The sequence below is a fragment of the Elephas maximus genome, chromosome 3 (assembly GCF_024166365.1).
Source record: "Elephas maximus indicus isolate mEleMax1 chromosome 3, mEleMax1 primary haplotype, whole genome shotgun sequence".
Taxonomy (NCBI): domain Eukaryota; kingdom Metazoa; phylum Chordata; class Mammalia; order Proboscidea; family Elephantidae; genus Elephas; species Elephas maximus.
Genome location: NC_064821.1, coordinates 59,277,018 through 59,293,401, shown reverse-complemented (window position 1 = coordinate 59,293,401; position 16,384 = coordinate 59,277,018). Strand labels below are relative to the sequence as shown.

The window sequence follows — 16,384 nt, the reverse complement described above, 5'->3', positions numbered from 1 at the left end:
GAATGAGAATACATGCCTCTGCTGGCTACAAATGGAACTCCCACATCCTGGTGGCCAGATGTTCCTCCCCAGAAGTACAAAGCTCTCAGCTGAGGAAATCTCCAGTGGTATAAATACCTTGTAAAATGGTTAGGAAGAGAAATCATAACGTTGTACTTTTAAATTTTGAATCCAGTAATGGTGTACTTACCAAGGAAATGAAACTGCCTCCCTTGAAAATAAACAAGTTAAATAGAAGGAAAAGTTTGAGAATTAATAGCAGAGTTGGCTGCATTGTTAGGAATGGTTTTGACTGCAAGTGGGAGAGTACTCAAAATAACAGTGGCTTAAATAAAGATAGATGTTTATTTCTCATGTAAAAGCCTAGGAAGGCAGCCCCACACTACAATGGTGCACCAGGTGTCAGAGGCCTGGGTTCCTTCTAGCTGGTTGCTCCATTGTACATGGTCTCAATCTCATGGTCCAAGATGGCGGCATCTGTACTCAAGGTAATGGGAGATAGAAAAGGATGAAGAAAACAAAGCAAAAAACCTTATAGCACTTTCACTGGTATCTTATTGGCCAGGCTCTTACCATGTGACCATATCTAGCTGCCAGAAAACCAAAAACCAAGCCAACTGCTGTCACATTGATTCCAACTCATGGCAACCGCATGTGTGTCAGAGTACAACTATGCTCCATGATATTTTCAGTGGCTGCGATCTTTCGGAAGTAGGTTACCAGGCCTTTCTTTCAAGGTGCCTCTGGATGGATTTGAGCTACCAACCTTTTAATTAGTAGCCAATTACTTAACCGTTTGCACCAGAAGCTGGGAAATGTAGCCTTTTCTGGATGGCCATGGGCCCAGTTGAAATTCAATATCTATGGACAAAGGGGAGATACTGAGGGAAAACTAGCAGTTTCTGTCACAGTGGGAAAGTTGCTTGAAAAACCGGTAAGCTTTCATCCCATTCCTGTATCTTTGCCAAAAGAAACAGAGAAGTCATAGCAGGCCTGGCTGTATAACAAAAATCAAAATGACATTGGCTTAAACAAGGTAGAAGTTTATTCTTTCCCATGTAACAGTCTGGGTGTTTGCATCCAGGGCACTATGATGTGTATGAGTTTCCTATTGCTGATGTAACAAATTACCACAAACAGTGGCTTCCAGCAACACAAATTTATCATCTCACAGTTCTGGAGGTCAGAAGTCTGAAATGGGTCACCAGGGCTGTGTTCCTTCTGGAACCTCCAAGAGAGAGCCTGTTTCTCCCCTTGCCCTTTCCAGCCCAAAGACCGTATGCATCTTTGACTCGTGTCCCCTTCCTCCATCTTCAAAGCCAGCAGCATAGGCATCTTCAAATCTCTTTCTCTCTGTCTTTCTGCATCCATCGTTACATGGCCTTCTGTCTAACTTTGACTCCTCCTGTGTCCTTCTTATAAGGACCCTTATGGTGACATTGGGCCCACCTGGATAATCCAGGATAATTGCCCCATCTCAAGACCCTTAATTTAATCATGACTGCAAAGTCCCTTTGGAAACCCTGGTGATGTAGTGGTTAAGTGCTATGGCTGCTAACCAAGAGGTCAGCAGCTCGAATCCACCAGGCGTGCCTTGGAAACTCTGTGGGGCAGTTCTACTCTGTCCTGTAGGATCGCTATGAGTCGGAATCGACTCAACGGCAGTGGGCTTGGGGTTTTTTTTTTGTTTGTTTGTTTGTTTTTGCCAAAGTCCCTTTTTTCATGTAAGGTAACATTCACAGGTTCCAGGATTATGACATGGACATCCTTGGGCGGGGGGGCGCATTATTCAGCCTACCATATGGCAGCTTCACAGTATCGAGGCCCAGACTCCTTCAGTCTTGTCACCTCACATCCTCAACACTTGTCTGCTTTCCTACAGTCCAAGACAGACCTTCCAGCATTACGTCCACAATGCAGCCAGTGGGAAGTAGGGAAGTGAAAATGAAGTGTTGCCTAGAAGTCACCCCTTCTACTTCCCTCCACATCCCTGACCCGTGACTCAGCCATGGGGCCACACCTAGCTACGAGGGAGTTTGGGAAACTTAGCCTTGGGCTGGGTAGCTGTGTGCCTGGTAAAACCCAGAAGTTCCATTACCAGAGGACAGAGGGGAGGATGCATGTTGAGAGACAACTAGCAGCCTTTTTTTGCCGCAAAGGGCGACAGAATTCGAATATTATTTAATGGGGGATTTTCTGTTGTAGTAAATGACGTAGAGGAAGGAATACATGTGTGGGGTAAAAATAGCAGAAAAGGATATACAGGTAAAACCAGACCCAACCTCCAGAGCTCACCTGCCCCCTCCCCCTCTTTCCATGTAGAACTCATACCCAAGTACTCCAGGTCACTTTTTTCTTTACAGCCTTCCCGTAATAGCAAGTTGCCTTTTCAACAAGCTCTTCAGACTGAAAACTCCTCTTTACATCTAATTTACTACCTTCTCCTTATAATGTAAAGGCAATATTTCATGTCCCACTTTCCTGTCTAGAAACAAACAGTGGTCCCTCCCATATCACCCTTTGCCTTTTTCCCATCCCACCTGGGGATGCCTTGCTCCTAATCTCCCAGCTCCAGAAGGGACCCCGCTCACTGGTTGTTTGCCACAAGGTAGCAGAGTCCAAGAGAAGGAGCTCTTGTAATTGACTAGCCCTGTCTCCTGGGGAAGGAAAGAGCGGCAGCTTGATAGTGGTCTAAGATGAAAGAGAATTAACCCAGCCGGAGGCTGCCTGTCAGCCTCCCTCAGAGGAAGCCAATTCCAGCGGCAGGTGCCCTGCTGCATAAATGAGGGCCCTAGCCCTCCTGATTAAGACATTGGAACCCGGGGGCCAGGAATAGCACATGCATGATTCATTAAGTACGAGAAGGGCACTGGCAGTGTTCAGGGGCCCTCCCCCCACCCGCCATCAGGGCTCTGTCACCTTCAGACACCTGTGTCTTTTCTCCCCCAGGGCCAGCGACCCGTCACCTTGATTGGCTTCAGCCTGGGAGCCAGAGTCATCTACTTCTGTCTGCAGGAGATGGCTCAGGAGAAAGGTGAGCCTGGCTTGTTGTCACAGACGAAAACCTCTCCCAAGTGTATGCCCTGGGCCAGAGGTCCTAAACCCAGGGGCCACGATCCTTGCAGTGTGTCCGCAGTTCTTAGAAACGATAGTGAAAAGTTTGTGTTGGAAAATGACTTCTTTTTTCTGTATGGAATTTAGGGTGGCTGATAATGACATCATCGGCCCTTGAGCTCTGATGCACATTCCGGAATGGGAGAGAAGGGGATGGACACTGTGTGTTTCTTGGTGCAGTGATGTTGGCATTTTGAGCAGGGTGGGGAGGATCACACACATGTGCACCCGCACACACATGCACACACACTACCTGATAAAACATTTAGCACCTCTGGCCTCAGGTATTAAATGCCACCAGTAGCCCCTCCGGTGATTGTGACAACCAAAATTGCCACAAAACATATCCAGGTATCCCTGAGAGTGGGGTAGGGTGGAGGGTTATGGGCTCTGTTTGAGTGTCATGGGGCTCGCATGACAGCACGTGTGCTCTGGATATGTGCATAATGACTGGGGACACCCTTGGCAGTGCGTTATACCCCCAATGTCATCCTTTCTGTGCTGAGGCAGCAAAAAGATTGATGGTCACTGTCCCCAGCTTGGGCGGGGCAAGACAGAATGCTGGTTTGGGATGGATCTGTCAGCAGAGGGCTGCCTGTTGGACGGGCCGGGGGAAGTGAGTTGCAGAGCATAGGGCACCTGGGGTGGTCCACAGTCCAGGGGACACAGACGTGCCCGCCTCCTGGTAGAGTACAGTGTGGCAGGACTCAGAAGGGCGAGAGAAGGAACTGAGAGAGGAACTGCTTCGTCTGAGAGCAGGGAGTGGATGGAGAGAAGAGGCTGCAGCCACAACCAGCATTCTCACTGGGATCTCCCTGAGCCTCAGTTTCCTCACTTATAAAATAGAGTTAATAATGCCCACCTTGCCTGGGGTGCTTTGAGGAATAATTGAGGTGCCCCATATACTGTACTTTTGCCCATTTGAAAACCCATTGTTGGCGGAGTTCAGCTCAAGGATGCCAGCTTGCCGCTTCTGCTCCTCAGAGTTCCATCCTGAGACTCTCCCTAAAGACGGCCTCCGCCAAGCTCTCCTTGTTCAGCTTGTGATACAATGATTGCTCCAATTACTGGCAAGCACAGAGGCAGTGGGGCGGTCAGCCAGCTGCACCTGAGGGGGCTGGATGAGTCAGGGCCTGACTGGTGGTATTTTCAGTGTTGGCATCACCAGAGGGCATGCAAGAGACCCCAGAACTCAGGGCCATGACTCATTTTTGCTCATTTTCTTTTGCTAAAATCTCTCCCCAACATCACCCTGGAGTAGGACCACGTTACAAAGACAGGGTAGACGAGCTACTCTTGGTGTTCACTATGGAAGGGCCAAGCCCTTGTATGCGCCGCAGTGGCCTAGCTATCCTCTCTACACCATTTTGGAAGACACTCTCCCTCCACCTCTCCCTTGTAGCTTTCATCAGCCTCCCTCTTCACCTCGTTTTGTCCCCATCACTTAAAGCAGCGGGGAGGCACCTTAGTCCTACTTCTGGTAGCTTTGGGTAACATGGAGCCACCAAGCACAAGGGCCTGGGCAGCCAGCTCCAGGTTGTGTCCACCAGGAAAATCTAGGTTGGAGTCAGAGGTCAGGCAAAAACCACTATGGAAGTAAGGGTGAATCTGGAGCCCTTGTCAAGATGAGTTTCTGTATCTACCTTGGAGAACACTGTACCTTCCCTTTCTATCTATATACATTCTTCCCCCTACCAGACATCACCAGAGATAGAGCAAATCAGAAAGACACCCCCTACCTGCCTTTCCTGCTCTACCTGCTACCCATTATCCACCTGGGACGTCAAGGCCTGCTGGGGGGAACTCCCTGGACAACCAGTTTCTCCCCATCCCAAGCATCTCCCCAGCAAATGACCTTATTGAACTGAGGCAACAGCATTGACTCCTACCTAATGCCATGTTCTGTGTTCCTACGACTTGTACAAATATAATTATACTGCCACAATCTCTTGAGGGAAAAATGGGGGGACAGTATTTCTCACAGAGTAGAACAGAGTCTTTGCACAAATATGTGTGGGTTATAGAGAGGCAGGATGGTTGTATCAGTCAGTTATTGATACAGTGATGCTGCATAACAAACCAGCCCACAACTCCATGGATTACAACAAATATTTTCATGGTCAGAGTCTATAGGTTGGCTGTGTTTCAGTTGATCTAGGATGGGCTGTGCTTCTGAATGCAAGCTGGGAGGGCTTGCTCCTGGCCCCAGGCTGGGCTTGGGTCAGCTCCGTGTGTCGGGGCAGCAGCTATCCAGGGCCATACTCTTCTTGTGGTAGATCACTACCATGCCAGAGCCAAGCCAAACCCACAGGCACACATCTAAGACCTCTGCTCACAGCACATTCACTGACATTCTGTATTAGTTACTTATTGCTGGAAAAAAAAGCCTCTCCAAGCCTCTTGTTGTTAGCTGCCGTCAAGCCTGCTCCAACTCATGGTGACCTCATGCACAGTAGAACAAAACATTGCCCGATCCTGCATCATCTTCACAATCGTTGGTGTGCTCTAGTCCATTGTTAAAGCCACTGTGCATTTTGAATGCCTTCCAACCTAGAGCCTTCCCTAGGGAGCTTATCTTTCAACACTATGTCGGACAGCGTTCAGTTGTGATCCAGAGGGTCATCACTGGCTAATTTTTGGAAGTAGATTACCAGGTCTTTCTTCCTAGTCTGTCTTAGTCTGGAAGCTGTGCTGAAACCTGTCCCCCATGGGTGACCCTGCTGGCATTTGTAATGCCTGTGGCATAGCTTCCAGCATCATAGCAACATGCAAGCCACCCAACTACAATAAACTGACAGACAGTTAATTGTCTCCAAACAGAGTGACTGAAAAGAGCAATAACTGATTATTGCTCACAGTTCTGTGGATTGGCTAGGTGGTTGTGTTCTTGCCTGCTCCTTCATGCAATTGTGGCCAAAGGGCAGCTGGGATGGCCAGAAGGTCCAAGGGATCCTCACTCACAAGTCTGGCAGTCAGTGGTGGCGGTTGGCCAGCACACCTCAGTCTTTCTCCAGATGGTCTCTCGTCCTCCAGCAGGCTGGACTGAGCTCCCTACATGGGGTCTTAGGGCAGCATCTCTAGAGGGCAAGCCCAAAAGCTGCAAGGCCTCTTAAGGCCTCAGCTCCAGAGGTCTCACAGCATTGCTCCGCTACATCCTGTTGGACAGAACAAGTCACAAACCTGACCAGGTTCAAGGGAGTGGAGGCGGAATATACTTCTCCTCTAGAAGAGGAATGGCAAAGAATCTGTAGCCATTTTTAATCTTCCACACGTTCCGTTGGCCAAAGCAAGTCAGTGGCCAAGCCCTTGGTCAGTGGGGCAGTACGGTGCACTCTGCCTACAGTGGAGGGCCAGACAATAATCCAAACTATTTCAGTGGAGTAAGGGGATGAGCACGGACTTTGGAGTCAGCTGAGACCTGGGTTCACATCCTGGCTCTGCCTCTGCATAGCTATGTACCTTGGTTGGGCAGATACAGCCTCTCTGGATACTCATTTCCCTGTTTACAACAAGAGGTTAATGTCACCTGCCTCTCTGGGTAGTGGTGAAAGCCACAGAGCACAGAGTTCAGGCAGTGGCGCAGTCCCAGGTCTTGGTAAAAACCAGTTGCCGTCGAGCCAACTCTGACATATGGCGACCCCATGTGTGTCACTGTAAAACTGTGCTCCATAGGGTTTTCAGTGGCTGAGTTTTTAGAAGTAGATTGCCAGGCCTTTCTTCCAAGGCACTTCAGGGTGAATTCAAACCTCCAACCTTTTGGTTAGCAGCTGAGCACATTAACCATCTGCACCATCCAGGGACTCCTGGCTCTTGGTAAACACTCAGTAGATACGTCCTCTCAATCCCAACGCATCCTTCAGCAGTCTTCAGGCTGAGATGCTCCTTGCTGGTCAAGGGGTGGCTGCAGCTTCTCCCAGTTCTCTATACCTGCGTCTCCCTGGGGAAGCTGTTGAAAAATTGCCATCCTCTGTGCTGTCGTCATTTTGCTCTTTTTGTAGTAATCTTTCCCCCAACCCATGCAGCAAACTATTTGCCTGGCCCCTTATTACCTCAAGTTACGTGGTTTTATTAATAGAACGAATTCTTAATTTAGAGGTGAAGATGAGTCTTTGGCTCCAATTAACATAAATTACATGTTAATTTAAGATTGTTAATACAAGCCAAGGCTTCAATTCCCCTGCAGAGCAAATTGAATTAATTACCATTAACCATTTGGCCCTGGCAATCGGAAGTGAGGCCTCTGACCAGCTGCCTCCAGAACGAGAGGCTGGAAGCTGGCAGGAGTGAAGGGGGAAGCAGGGGGCCTCTCCGTGGTGGCCTATTTAGGATGACACTGAGGAGATGGTCCCGCACCACAGCCTTCTAGGGGCAGCTTCCCGTAGCAGCTCCCTTCCGGCATCTTTCCCGGTCACTATTCCACCCCTGGATCTCCATATGGCCCAATTTAAGAATTTGGGCTTTGCCTGACAGGGAACCCAACAGAGAGTCCCTGGCAGAGCAGGAGAAAAGTAGAGTGCAGAACTCAAATTCTAGTAAAAAGATCAGACTTAATGGTCTGAGACTGGAGGGACTCTAGAAGACATGGCCCCCAGACTCTCTGTTAGCCCCAACTCTTCAGACAAAGATTAGTCTGGACTATAAAACATAAAATGATACTTGTGAAGAGAGTGCTTCTTAGCTCAAGTAGGTACGTGAGACTAAATGGGCAGCTCCTGTCCAGAAGCTAGATGAGAAGGCAGAAGAGGACAGGAGCTGGTTGAATGGACACAGGAAATCCAGGGTGGAAAGGAGGAGTATGCTGTCACATTATAGAGAGAGCAACTAGGGTCACATAACAATGTGTGTATAAATTTTTGTATGAGAAACTAAACAGTAAACTTTCAATTAAACAGTAAACTTTCAATTAAAGCACAATTAAAAAAAAGAATTTGGGCTTTGATATTAGGCAGACCTGGGTTTGTCTCCCAGCTCTGCCACTGATTAAAAAAAAAAAAAAAGTAGCTGTGGGATTTTGCGCAAGTCCCTTAACCTCTCTAAGCCTCAGCTTCTCCATCTGAATATGGGGCTTAGTACCTTACCTCAAAGGTACTTCCAAAAATCAGCCAATGAAAACCCTGTGGATCACAACGGTCTGATCCACAACCAATTATGGGGATGGCACAGGACTGGCCAGTGTTTTATTCCATTTTGCATGGGGTCGTCATTAGCTGGGGGCCAATTCAAAGACAGCCAACAACAGCAACAGCACATAGTATGGGAGTCCCTGGGTGATGCAAACATGCTCAGCTCCTAATAGAAAGATTGGAGGTTCAAGTCCACCCAGAGGCACCTTGGTAGAAAGACCTGGTGATCTACTTCCAAAAAACTCAGCCATTGAAAACTATGGAGCACAGTTCTCCTCTGACACACATGGGGCTGCCGTGAGTAGGAACCAATTTGACCACACCTGGAAAACCACATAGTGTTACAGCCTCCACCCCCAACACGTATATCATGGACTGTGGACCTAGTTGAGGAAAAGCCTGCCTTTACACAGGAGGGTCAGGGCTGCCACTTCCTGTTCCTTCCTGTTGGTATACCCACCTTCTATCCTCTTCCTACAACCCTTCCCAAGTCTTTGCCTTGTGTTACTTATGGGGTGTCTTCCAGTCTCCAGCTGGCTATGATCTTGAATGAATTATTCACCCTTTGCCCAGAGCTGCTGTTTCACACCTAGTTCATTCCAGCTCTGCTGTCTCATTTCAGACAGCCCTGCTTGTTTAACACACAGTCTGCACACTGAGGAGACCCTCTCCTAATTGCAGGAAAGCCTTCATTATCTGAATTAAGGCGTGTAAACAAAGAATTACTCTCATCCTTTTGAATCCACCAGTTGTTTTCTGAAGCCCCTAGAGACCTAATAATGAAAACATAGCAATAAATCCCAGGGAGTCACCCAGAGGACTTAGTCCTTCAGCCAGCCTCCTTCTCCTTCCCTGCTAACTGTAACTCGTTCTTCCTTCACTCTCCCCCAAGAAAAGCTTCCTGTAGAATCAACCATCTTCACAGCTTCATATACTTTCCTGTTGATGTTGCAAGTCACAGGGATCGCCATTTTGGGGATATGCCACCATTCACAAGGTGCCCGTCACAGCCTGGCCTGCCTATGCCTCGAGCTCGGTGTGGTCAGCTTCCTTCCAAATGCTGTCTAGACTGGAAGCGTCTTGAGGACAGAGATCATGTCTGAATGACCTCTGCACCTTCTGCACCATCATAAACCCAACAGAGGGTGAGTGCTCTATAAATGAGTTGAAGTCTAACATTGTAAGTACTCACACTGTCAATCAGGATAGGCTAGGTTGTGCTGCAATGACAAACATTCCCCAAAATCTTAGGGGTAGGACACAACAAAGGTTAATTTCCCATTCATGCTACCTATCCACTGTGGGTCAACTGGGGGACTCAGGTCATTGTAGTCACCCAGAGACCCAGGCCAATGGGTCTTACCTCAGTTGGGTAAGAGAATTTGCTGAGTTATCCACTGGCTCTTAGTGCTTTCTCCTGGAAGTAATACGTGTCACTTTCACCTATGTTTCATTGGCCAATGCAAGGCACATGGACATACCTAACATCAAGGGGTCAGGAAGTGTATTCCTACCACGTGCTGAGAAGACAGAAAGGTAGAACTATTTGGTGAACAGCGCCAGTGACTACCACAGACATCTTATCTAGATATCCAGTGTGAGGACATCATGGTTCCATAAAATAACAGTAAGCTGCAGCTTGAGTTCCTGAACACATACTAGAACTTTATACTCAATCATTAATTCTCAGCCCTCAGCCAGATGCTTCTTCTCCCTGAGCCTCAGTCTATTTATCTGCAAAATGGGGACTTTCCCATCTGCCCATCTCTTGCCTCACAGGAGTGGCCCTTATAGCATGGAGGGTAGACATACACCCTGATGGAAAGCCAGAGTGGGGCAGCCCTGAGGATGCCTGGGTGAGAGCCCATGATTGATGGTCCCCAGGAGCCCAGGAGCTCAACCAAGGGGCTTCCACGCAGACAGAGGCAGGATTGATCCCCAGCATGTTACCCACCAAAGGAAAAGCACCAAGGTCAGTGCAGAACCCTGGGTCTAGGTTGCCAGGGCCCAGGGCCCAGGCAGGTCCCAGCCAAAGCTCCGAGCTCTTTTGGCAGCTGTAGCTCCAGATTATGCCCAGTCTCCAGAGAATCAGAGGAGAAGACCTGGTGAAAACACCTTGGAAACAGAGCTGCCCCCAAATGTAATGACTATAAGAGTAATAGTAATAGCAATTGGAATAATGTTGTCGTCCGTGTTAGCTGCCTTTGAGTTGGCCCCTGATTCATGGCAACCCCAGGCACAACAGAATGAAACACTGCCCAGTCCTGTGTCATCCCCATGATCAGTTGCGAATCGGACTATTGTGATCCATAGGATTTTCATTGGTGGATGTTTGGAAATAGATTGCCAGGCCTTTCTTCCTAGTCCATCTTAGTCCGGAAGCTCCACTGAAACCTGTTTAGCATCATAGCAAGACACAAACCTCCACTGACAGGTGGTAGCTGCACATAAGGTGCATTGACTAGGAATCCAACCCAGATCTCCTGTGTGGAAGGCAAGAATCCTACCACTGAACCATTGCCCTCCCGATAGGAACAATGGCTGCCACATTTTAAGGCCCAGCTCTCTGCCAGGATTTTGCTCAGGGTTTTTCTGACATTCTCTTCAACCTTCGCAACACCAGAGGCCAGTAATTCTGCCCCCACGTTTCAGATGACAGTGGAATTTAGGGAAAGGTGGAGTAACTTCACCTAGAACTAGGATATTGACACAGCTTTCTCTGACTCCAGAGCTCCTGCTTTATATTATTTTCTTTTGCTCCCCGCCTCCGAGTTAGATGTTTTCACTCAAAACAGTATCCCAGATGACCTTTCCAACAAGAAACCATTCAAGATCAAATTCACTCTGTCAGCTGGTCTTTATGAAGCATCTGCTGTATGCCAGGCGCTATGGTAGACTTTAAGGAGCCCTGGTGGCCCAATGATTAAGCACTCAGCTGCAAACCAAAAGGTTAGTGGTTGGAACCATCCCCAAGGCACCACGGGAGAAAGACCTGGTAGTCTGCTCCCATAAAGATTTACAGCCTAGGAAACCCTATCAGCAGTTGTACTCTGTCCTGTACAGTCACTATGAGTCGGAATTAGCACAACGGCACACAACGACAACATGCTAGGCTTTGGGGAGGTGGCCGTGAACAAGCCCATGCAGCACCTGTCCTTGCAGAGCTCCCAGCCTGTTGACATAGACTGCCCCGCTGAGACATGAGTTGGGTCTCACAGAGTGGTTGTGGGTATTGCAATGATGTGTGTCCATCATCCAGCAGAGTGCCTAGCACATAGTAGGTGCTCAGTGAAGCTTACTGTTCTTCAGTACCAAGTTCTAGGACAGCCTCCTGGTTGGGGCTCACATTGCCTACACCTACCCAAGTGTACACATCCAGCAGGTGGAGACCATTATCTCTACGGTTTCAAACCCATGAGTACTTGGCTCAGGAAATTAAAAAAGCCACGTGAAAGCCACCTCTGCAACTCAGGGTCTGATGCTCAACAAGGCCTCCAGGCCTTCTCCGCTCCTCCCACAGCTCCAGGCAGTTGGAGTTTGCAGAGACACAGTGGGGACTGGGCTGTGCTCTACCCTTGTGCCATCTTAGAGATCTGTGAGGTGCCAGCTGAGTTTCTCCCTCTGTTACTCAGATTCACAGAGCCGCCTTGCCACAAGCTCAGATGTGTCCGGGCTGAGCAGGAAGGCCTGCATCCCACTGGGAATTCCTGGCCTTCTGGATGACCATTTGGGATGCTTTCTGTGGCTGAAAACAGGGTGGATTAGCCAGTAAATGAGGTGTGCACGGGCTTACTTGTGCTTCCTTACTAATCTGTAGTACAGTTTTGCCTGTCTCTTACCACATCAGAGAGGTAGTGAAACCCGTGTGAAATGGTGCACTACAGATTACTAAGATTAGTAAGTACCTTGCTTACTGGATAATCCATCCCTGTAAAGGGTTATGAATTTGAAAAGAGGCTTTGATTCTGTAGGAAAGTGCTGTGGGGTTGGGAGAGAGACAGATGCCAGCCATAGATAAAAGCAGAGTCTTTGATGTGGTGAAAAAATGTGAAATTGTTCACTACACATTTGTAAGTAAGCACAGGTAGCCTGCTTATTGGGCAATCAACCCACTTGTGTGGCTGAGAGGAGAAATATACGGGCCCTGATTCAGGTGGGGTTTACTACGAGCCCTACCAGCTGCCTAGTGTGATTTATCCTTTCTGATCACCATCATCATCATCTTGACAGCTAACACTTACTATGTGCCCCCCAGAAAACTAAACCTGTTGCCATTGAGTCAATTCCAACTCATGACAACCCCATGTGTTACAAAGTAGAACTGCTCCATAGAGTTTTCTTGGTTGTAATCTTTATGGAAGCAGGTTGCCAGACCTTTCTTCCACAGTGCTGCTGGGTGGGTCCAAACCACCAATCTTACAATTAGTAGCCAAGACCAAACAGGACCTTACTGTGTGCCAGGCATAGCTAAATAGTTTGCATGTCTTATTTTATTTAATCCTCACAATAATCCTATAAGGTCTTAATTATCCCCTATTTTACAGATGAGGAAACTAAGGCTTATAGAGGTGAAGTAATTAGCGCAAGGTCACAGGACTAGTAATGATGAAGCCAAAATTTGGGTCCAGGGTGGCTGATCCATGCTCTTACCACGACTTGATACTTCTCTAATCCTTACAGCCACCCTGTAAGGTCAGGATAATTAGCTCCATTTTACAGCTACAAAAGTGGAAGCTATAGTGTGAGGCAAAGAGATTTGCCCAGATGGGCCCATTAGAGTTCTTTGGTTGCAAGTTCCTGAGATTTCCATCAACTGCCCTTCCTTCAGCCATACCCAGAGCTTCTCTCTGCCCAAGAAAGAAAACTAGGAGTTCAGGGCAACTCCTGTCTCCTTTGGTCCAGGGCTCCCATGTCTTTACACCTGTTCTCGCTGTCCAGAATGTTCTCTTCCCCCGCAGCCACCCACTACGCATGGAGCCAGTTCAGACACATCCTTCAAGACGTGGCTTTAAAATCCCTTCCTTCGTACTCCTTGTGCGAGGAAGACTCAGATTTTCAGATTAGTTTGGAAAAGAAAAGTTTTTCTTGCAAAGAGGTGTAAACTAGTCAGACTTCAGAAGGCCCAGCTTGCCAAATTACACACAAACACATAACAGGCACTTAAAGGGAAACACACACACATGATTACCAAAGTTACTGAGTTTTCATCAGTCTGTTCTTGGTAGAGTAACAGCCATTTTCTCACAAGGTTGTACTGTAGCCACACTGAACATGCAGTATCTTCGACATCAGCTTTCCGAAAGCTGAGGCTAAAGTTGTTCTCATTAAGGAGTCAGTAGCTTATGGGAAATGCTCACTTGTTTTGGGAACTAGAACCAGACAGGGTGACCGTGTTATGTTTGCTTTATATCAGAGGTCAAAGTGTGGATTTACTTTTGTCTTTGGTGTTCCTCGCTATGGGATATGCTTATGCATGATGGTGACGGTTTTGTTAACTCTGGTCCTCACAACATTCTCACTTGGTAGGTATTATTCATCCCATTTCACAGATTTGCAAACAAGGACTAAGACTCAGAGAGCTGGAGTGACTTGTCCAAGGTCGGAGCTGGGACGTGGCAGAGCTGTGATTCACACCAGTGCCGGACCCCAAAGCCTGGGTCATTCCACTGCATCAGGCCACCCTCCCTGCTCCTTCTCTTGGCTTTTTACCCATCTGTCTGTTTCTACATTCACTGTTTTGTGTTATAAAGTATCTGCTCGAAGGTCTCCCTCCTCAGTTACAGTATTTTCAGCTTTGGGGCAGATACTGTGTCTGTCTTGGTATCACCAGCGCCTGGCACAGGACATGGCCCATAGGAGGTGCCCAGTGGTTGTTAATAGATGATTCATTAATGGAGGGATATGAAGGCAGCCATGAAGTTTGCTGTGAGTGTTACCTGCAGAGGTTGTCTGCCCAAGGCCTGGCAGAGTGACGCCACAGCCCAGGAGACCCGGGCCGGCCTACTGGCCTGTTGCCAACCTGTGCCCAGGTGTCCTAGTAACCTGGCAGCTCTTAGGCTATTCCCACTCCCAGACTGCTGCAGGCATGACCAGCCAGCACACATACACCTGAGTGCACTGATCCTGCCTGCTGGAAACCAAGACAAACGTGCACCTGCCAACCATTTATGCGTTTGGGCAGGAAATGCATGTAGCCAGAATTCCCAGGGATGAACAGGCCATTTCCAATGATGGGCCACTGGCCAGCCAGGGAGATGAATTTGCTTTGAGAGTGACCAGCCCTCTGGCAAAGGGTATTTCTGGCCCCTGCAGGGGTGAGAGCCGGGGTGGCCAGGAAGAGCCACCATCTGTGCACTCACGGGGAGCTTCTAGGCCCCAGATCGTGGTGGGCGTTTCATCTTTTCTAGTATTTCCTTTAAAAAGGTTTTAAAAATTGAGAAGTTGGGAAGCAAACTGAATTCAAACTGACTCATGGTGACTGGCTGAGCCAGGATATGGCCCCATGAGCCAAGAAATCAATTACGGCTTCCATTAATTGATGCGTTTCTTCTCCCAGTCATTCCAAAAGGATTTGAAGGGAATTAATTAAAGGCATCACACATTGTGGCTGCGCTGTGGCCCTGTCCATGCAGTCAGCAAGACATCATGCAATAAGCCAGGCTGGCCTGTTGGCGATTCGTTCAGTAAACATGAGCCTACAAGGCCTGCTGCACTCTGGCACCGGGGTTGGTTAATTGAGTCAATCCTGGCTCCTGCATTCCACTCCATCTGTAAAATGACTCGATTTGATCACTTTTCCTTGTGTCCACGATGCGAGGCATAGAGGCAGTCAGCTCAGAAGCTAGCATCCTTTATGACATGAAAGAAGGAGCACTGGACTTAGAGTTTAAAGGCCTGAATTCAAATTCGGACTCTACTAGTTACTGTCTGTGTGCCATAAGGCAAGTCACTTCACCTCTCTAAGATCCAGGCTAATTAGTAAAATTAGGATGCTGATGCCTCCTGGGGTTGTTCTGGGGATTTAATAATTACTATTCATTAAGCACCTTATGCCAGGCATTATGCTAAGAACTTTGCATATTTCTCATTTACTGTACAAACTACCATAAGATGTAGGTATTAATATTCCCATTTTGCCTATTAGGAGACTGAGGCCAGGGGCTGTGTCCGTTTTGTTCACCTTTGTGTCATGAGCACCCAGCAGAGGACTTGGCCCAGAGGAGAGTCACAGCAGTTTACGTATGATGGGCCGGGGACTCCACTCCAGCCTGTTGTCGTTGTTGGGTGCCGTGGAGTCGATTCTGACTTGTAGCAACCCCATGCGGCAGAGTAGAACTGCCCTGTGGGGTTTTTTGGGTTGTAATCTTTATGGAAACAGATCGACAGGTCTATCTCCCGAGGGGCCACTGGGTGGGTTCAAACTGCCAACCTTTCAGTTAGCAGCCAAGCACTTAACCATTGCACCAACAGGGCTCCCTGCACAAAGCTGGCCTCTCAGTATGGTGAACATGGCAGTGCAGTGCTTGGTATGTAGTAGACCCTCAGTAAATAAGCATTGTTTTCTCCTTCTCTCCTCGAGTTTATCCGTATGGATTTTTCCAAGGCTCCAGTACTCATTGCCTCTGAGCTTGATAATAAAACAATAACGTTTTTAGACTAACTGGCAGCTGTCAGGAAGAAATGAGTCAGCAGAACGCATGAGTCACTTCTGCTTTCACTAAAGGCTGACCAGCCCTGGAGTCTTCCCAGGACACTCAGCGCAATCATTTGGCTCCCCCGGGGATGCAGACACCCTTGCCCTTAGTTGCCACCACCTGCTGAAATGCCTTTGATCACACATTAAATGCTGGTTATTCCAGTTGTCTCGGCTCAGCCAGCTACCGTGAGTCAGTCTGAATTGAGTTTGCTTCCCAACTTCTCAGTTTTTTAAATCTTTTTAAGGCAAATACTGGTTGTGGGAAGAAGGCAAGAATTCGGAGACTGGCTATGGTCTCAACTCTGGGGCCCAGCGTCTTGCTCCAGCATCAACCCACAGGGTACAGTCTCCACTTGACTGGCTTCCTCCTCCTCCCACAGACTGGCCACCAGCCCCCAGGACCCACTAGATAAGTCCACTTGGCTTCTGGGGCCACAGGTTAGAACTGGAA

At 48.2% G+C, this 16,384-nt stretch overlaps 1 protein-coding gene across 6 annotated transcripts in view; it reads left to right on the top strand.

Annotated features, from left to right (window-relative positions):
* The window catches only part of TMCO4 (transmembrane and coiled-coil domains 4), a 130,775-nt gene that overhangs the window by 68,381 nt on the left and 46,010 nt on the right, over window positions 1-16,384 (top strand). For all 6 annotated transcript variants that reach the window (XM_049878122.1, XM_049878123.1, XM_049878120.1 and 3 more), the window contains one exon: window positions 2,950-3,034. In XM_049878122.1, coding sequence (XP_049734079.1) covers window positions 2,950-3,034 — 85 coding nt within the window. The remainder of the gene's footprint in view (window positions 1-2,949; window positions 3,035-16,384) is intronic.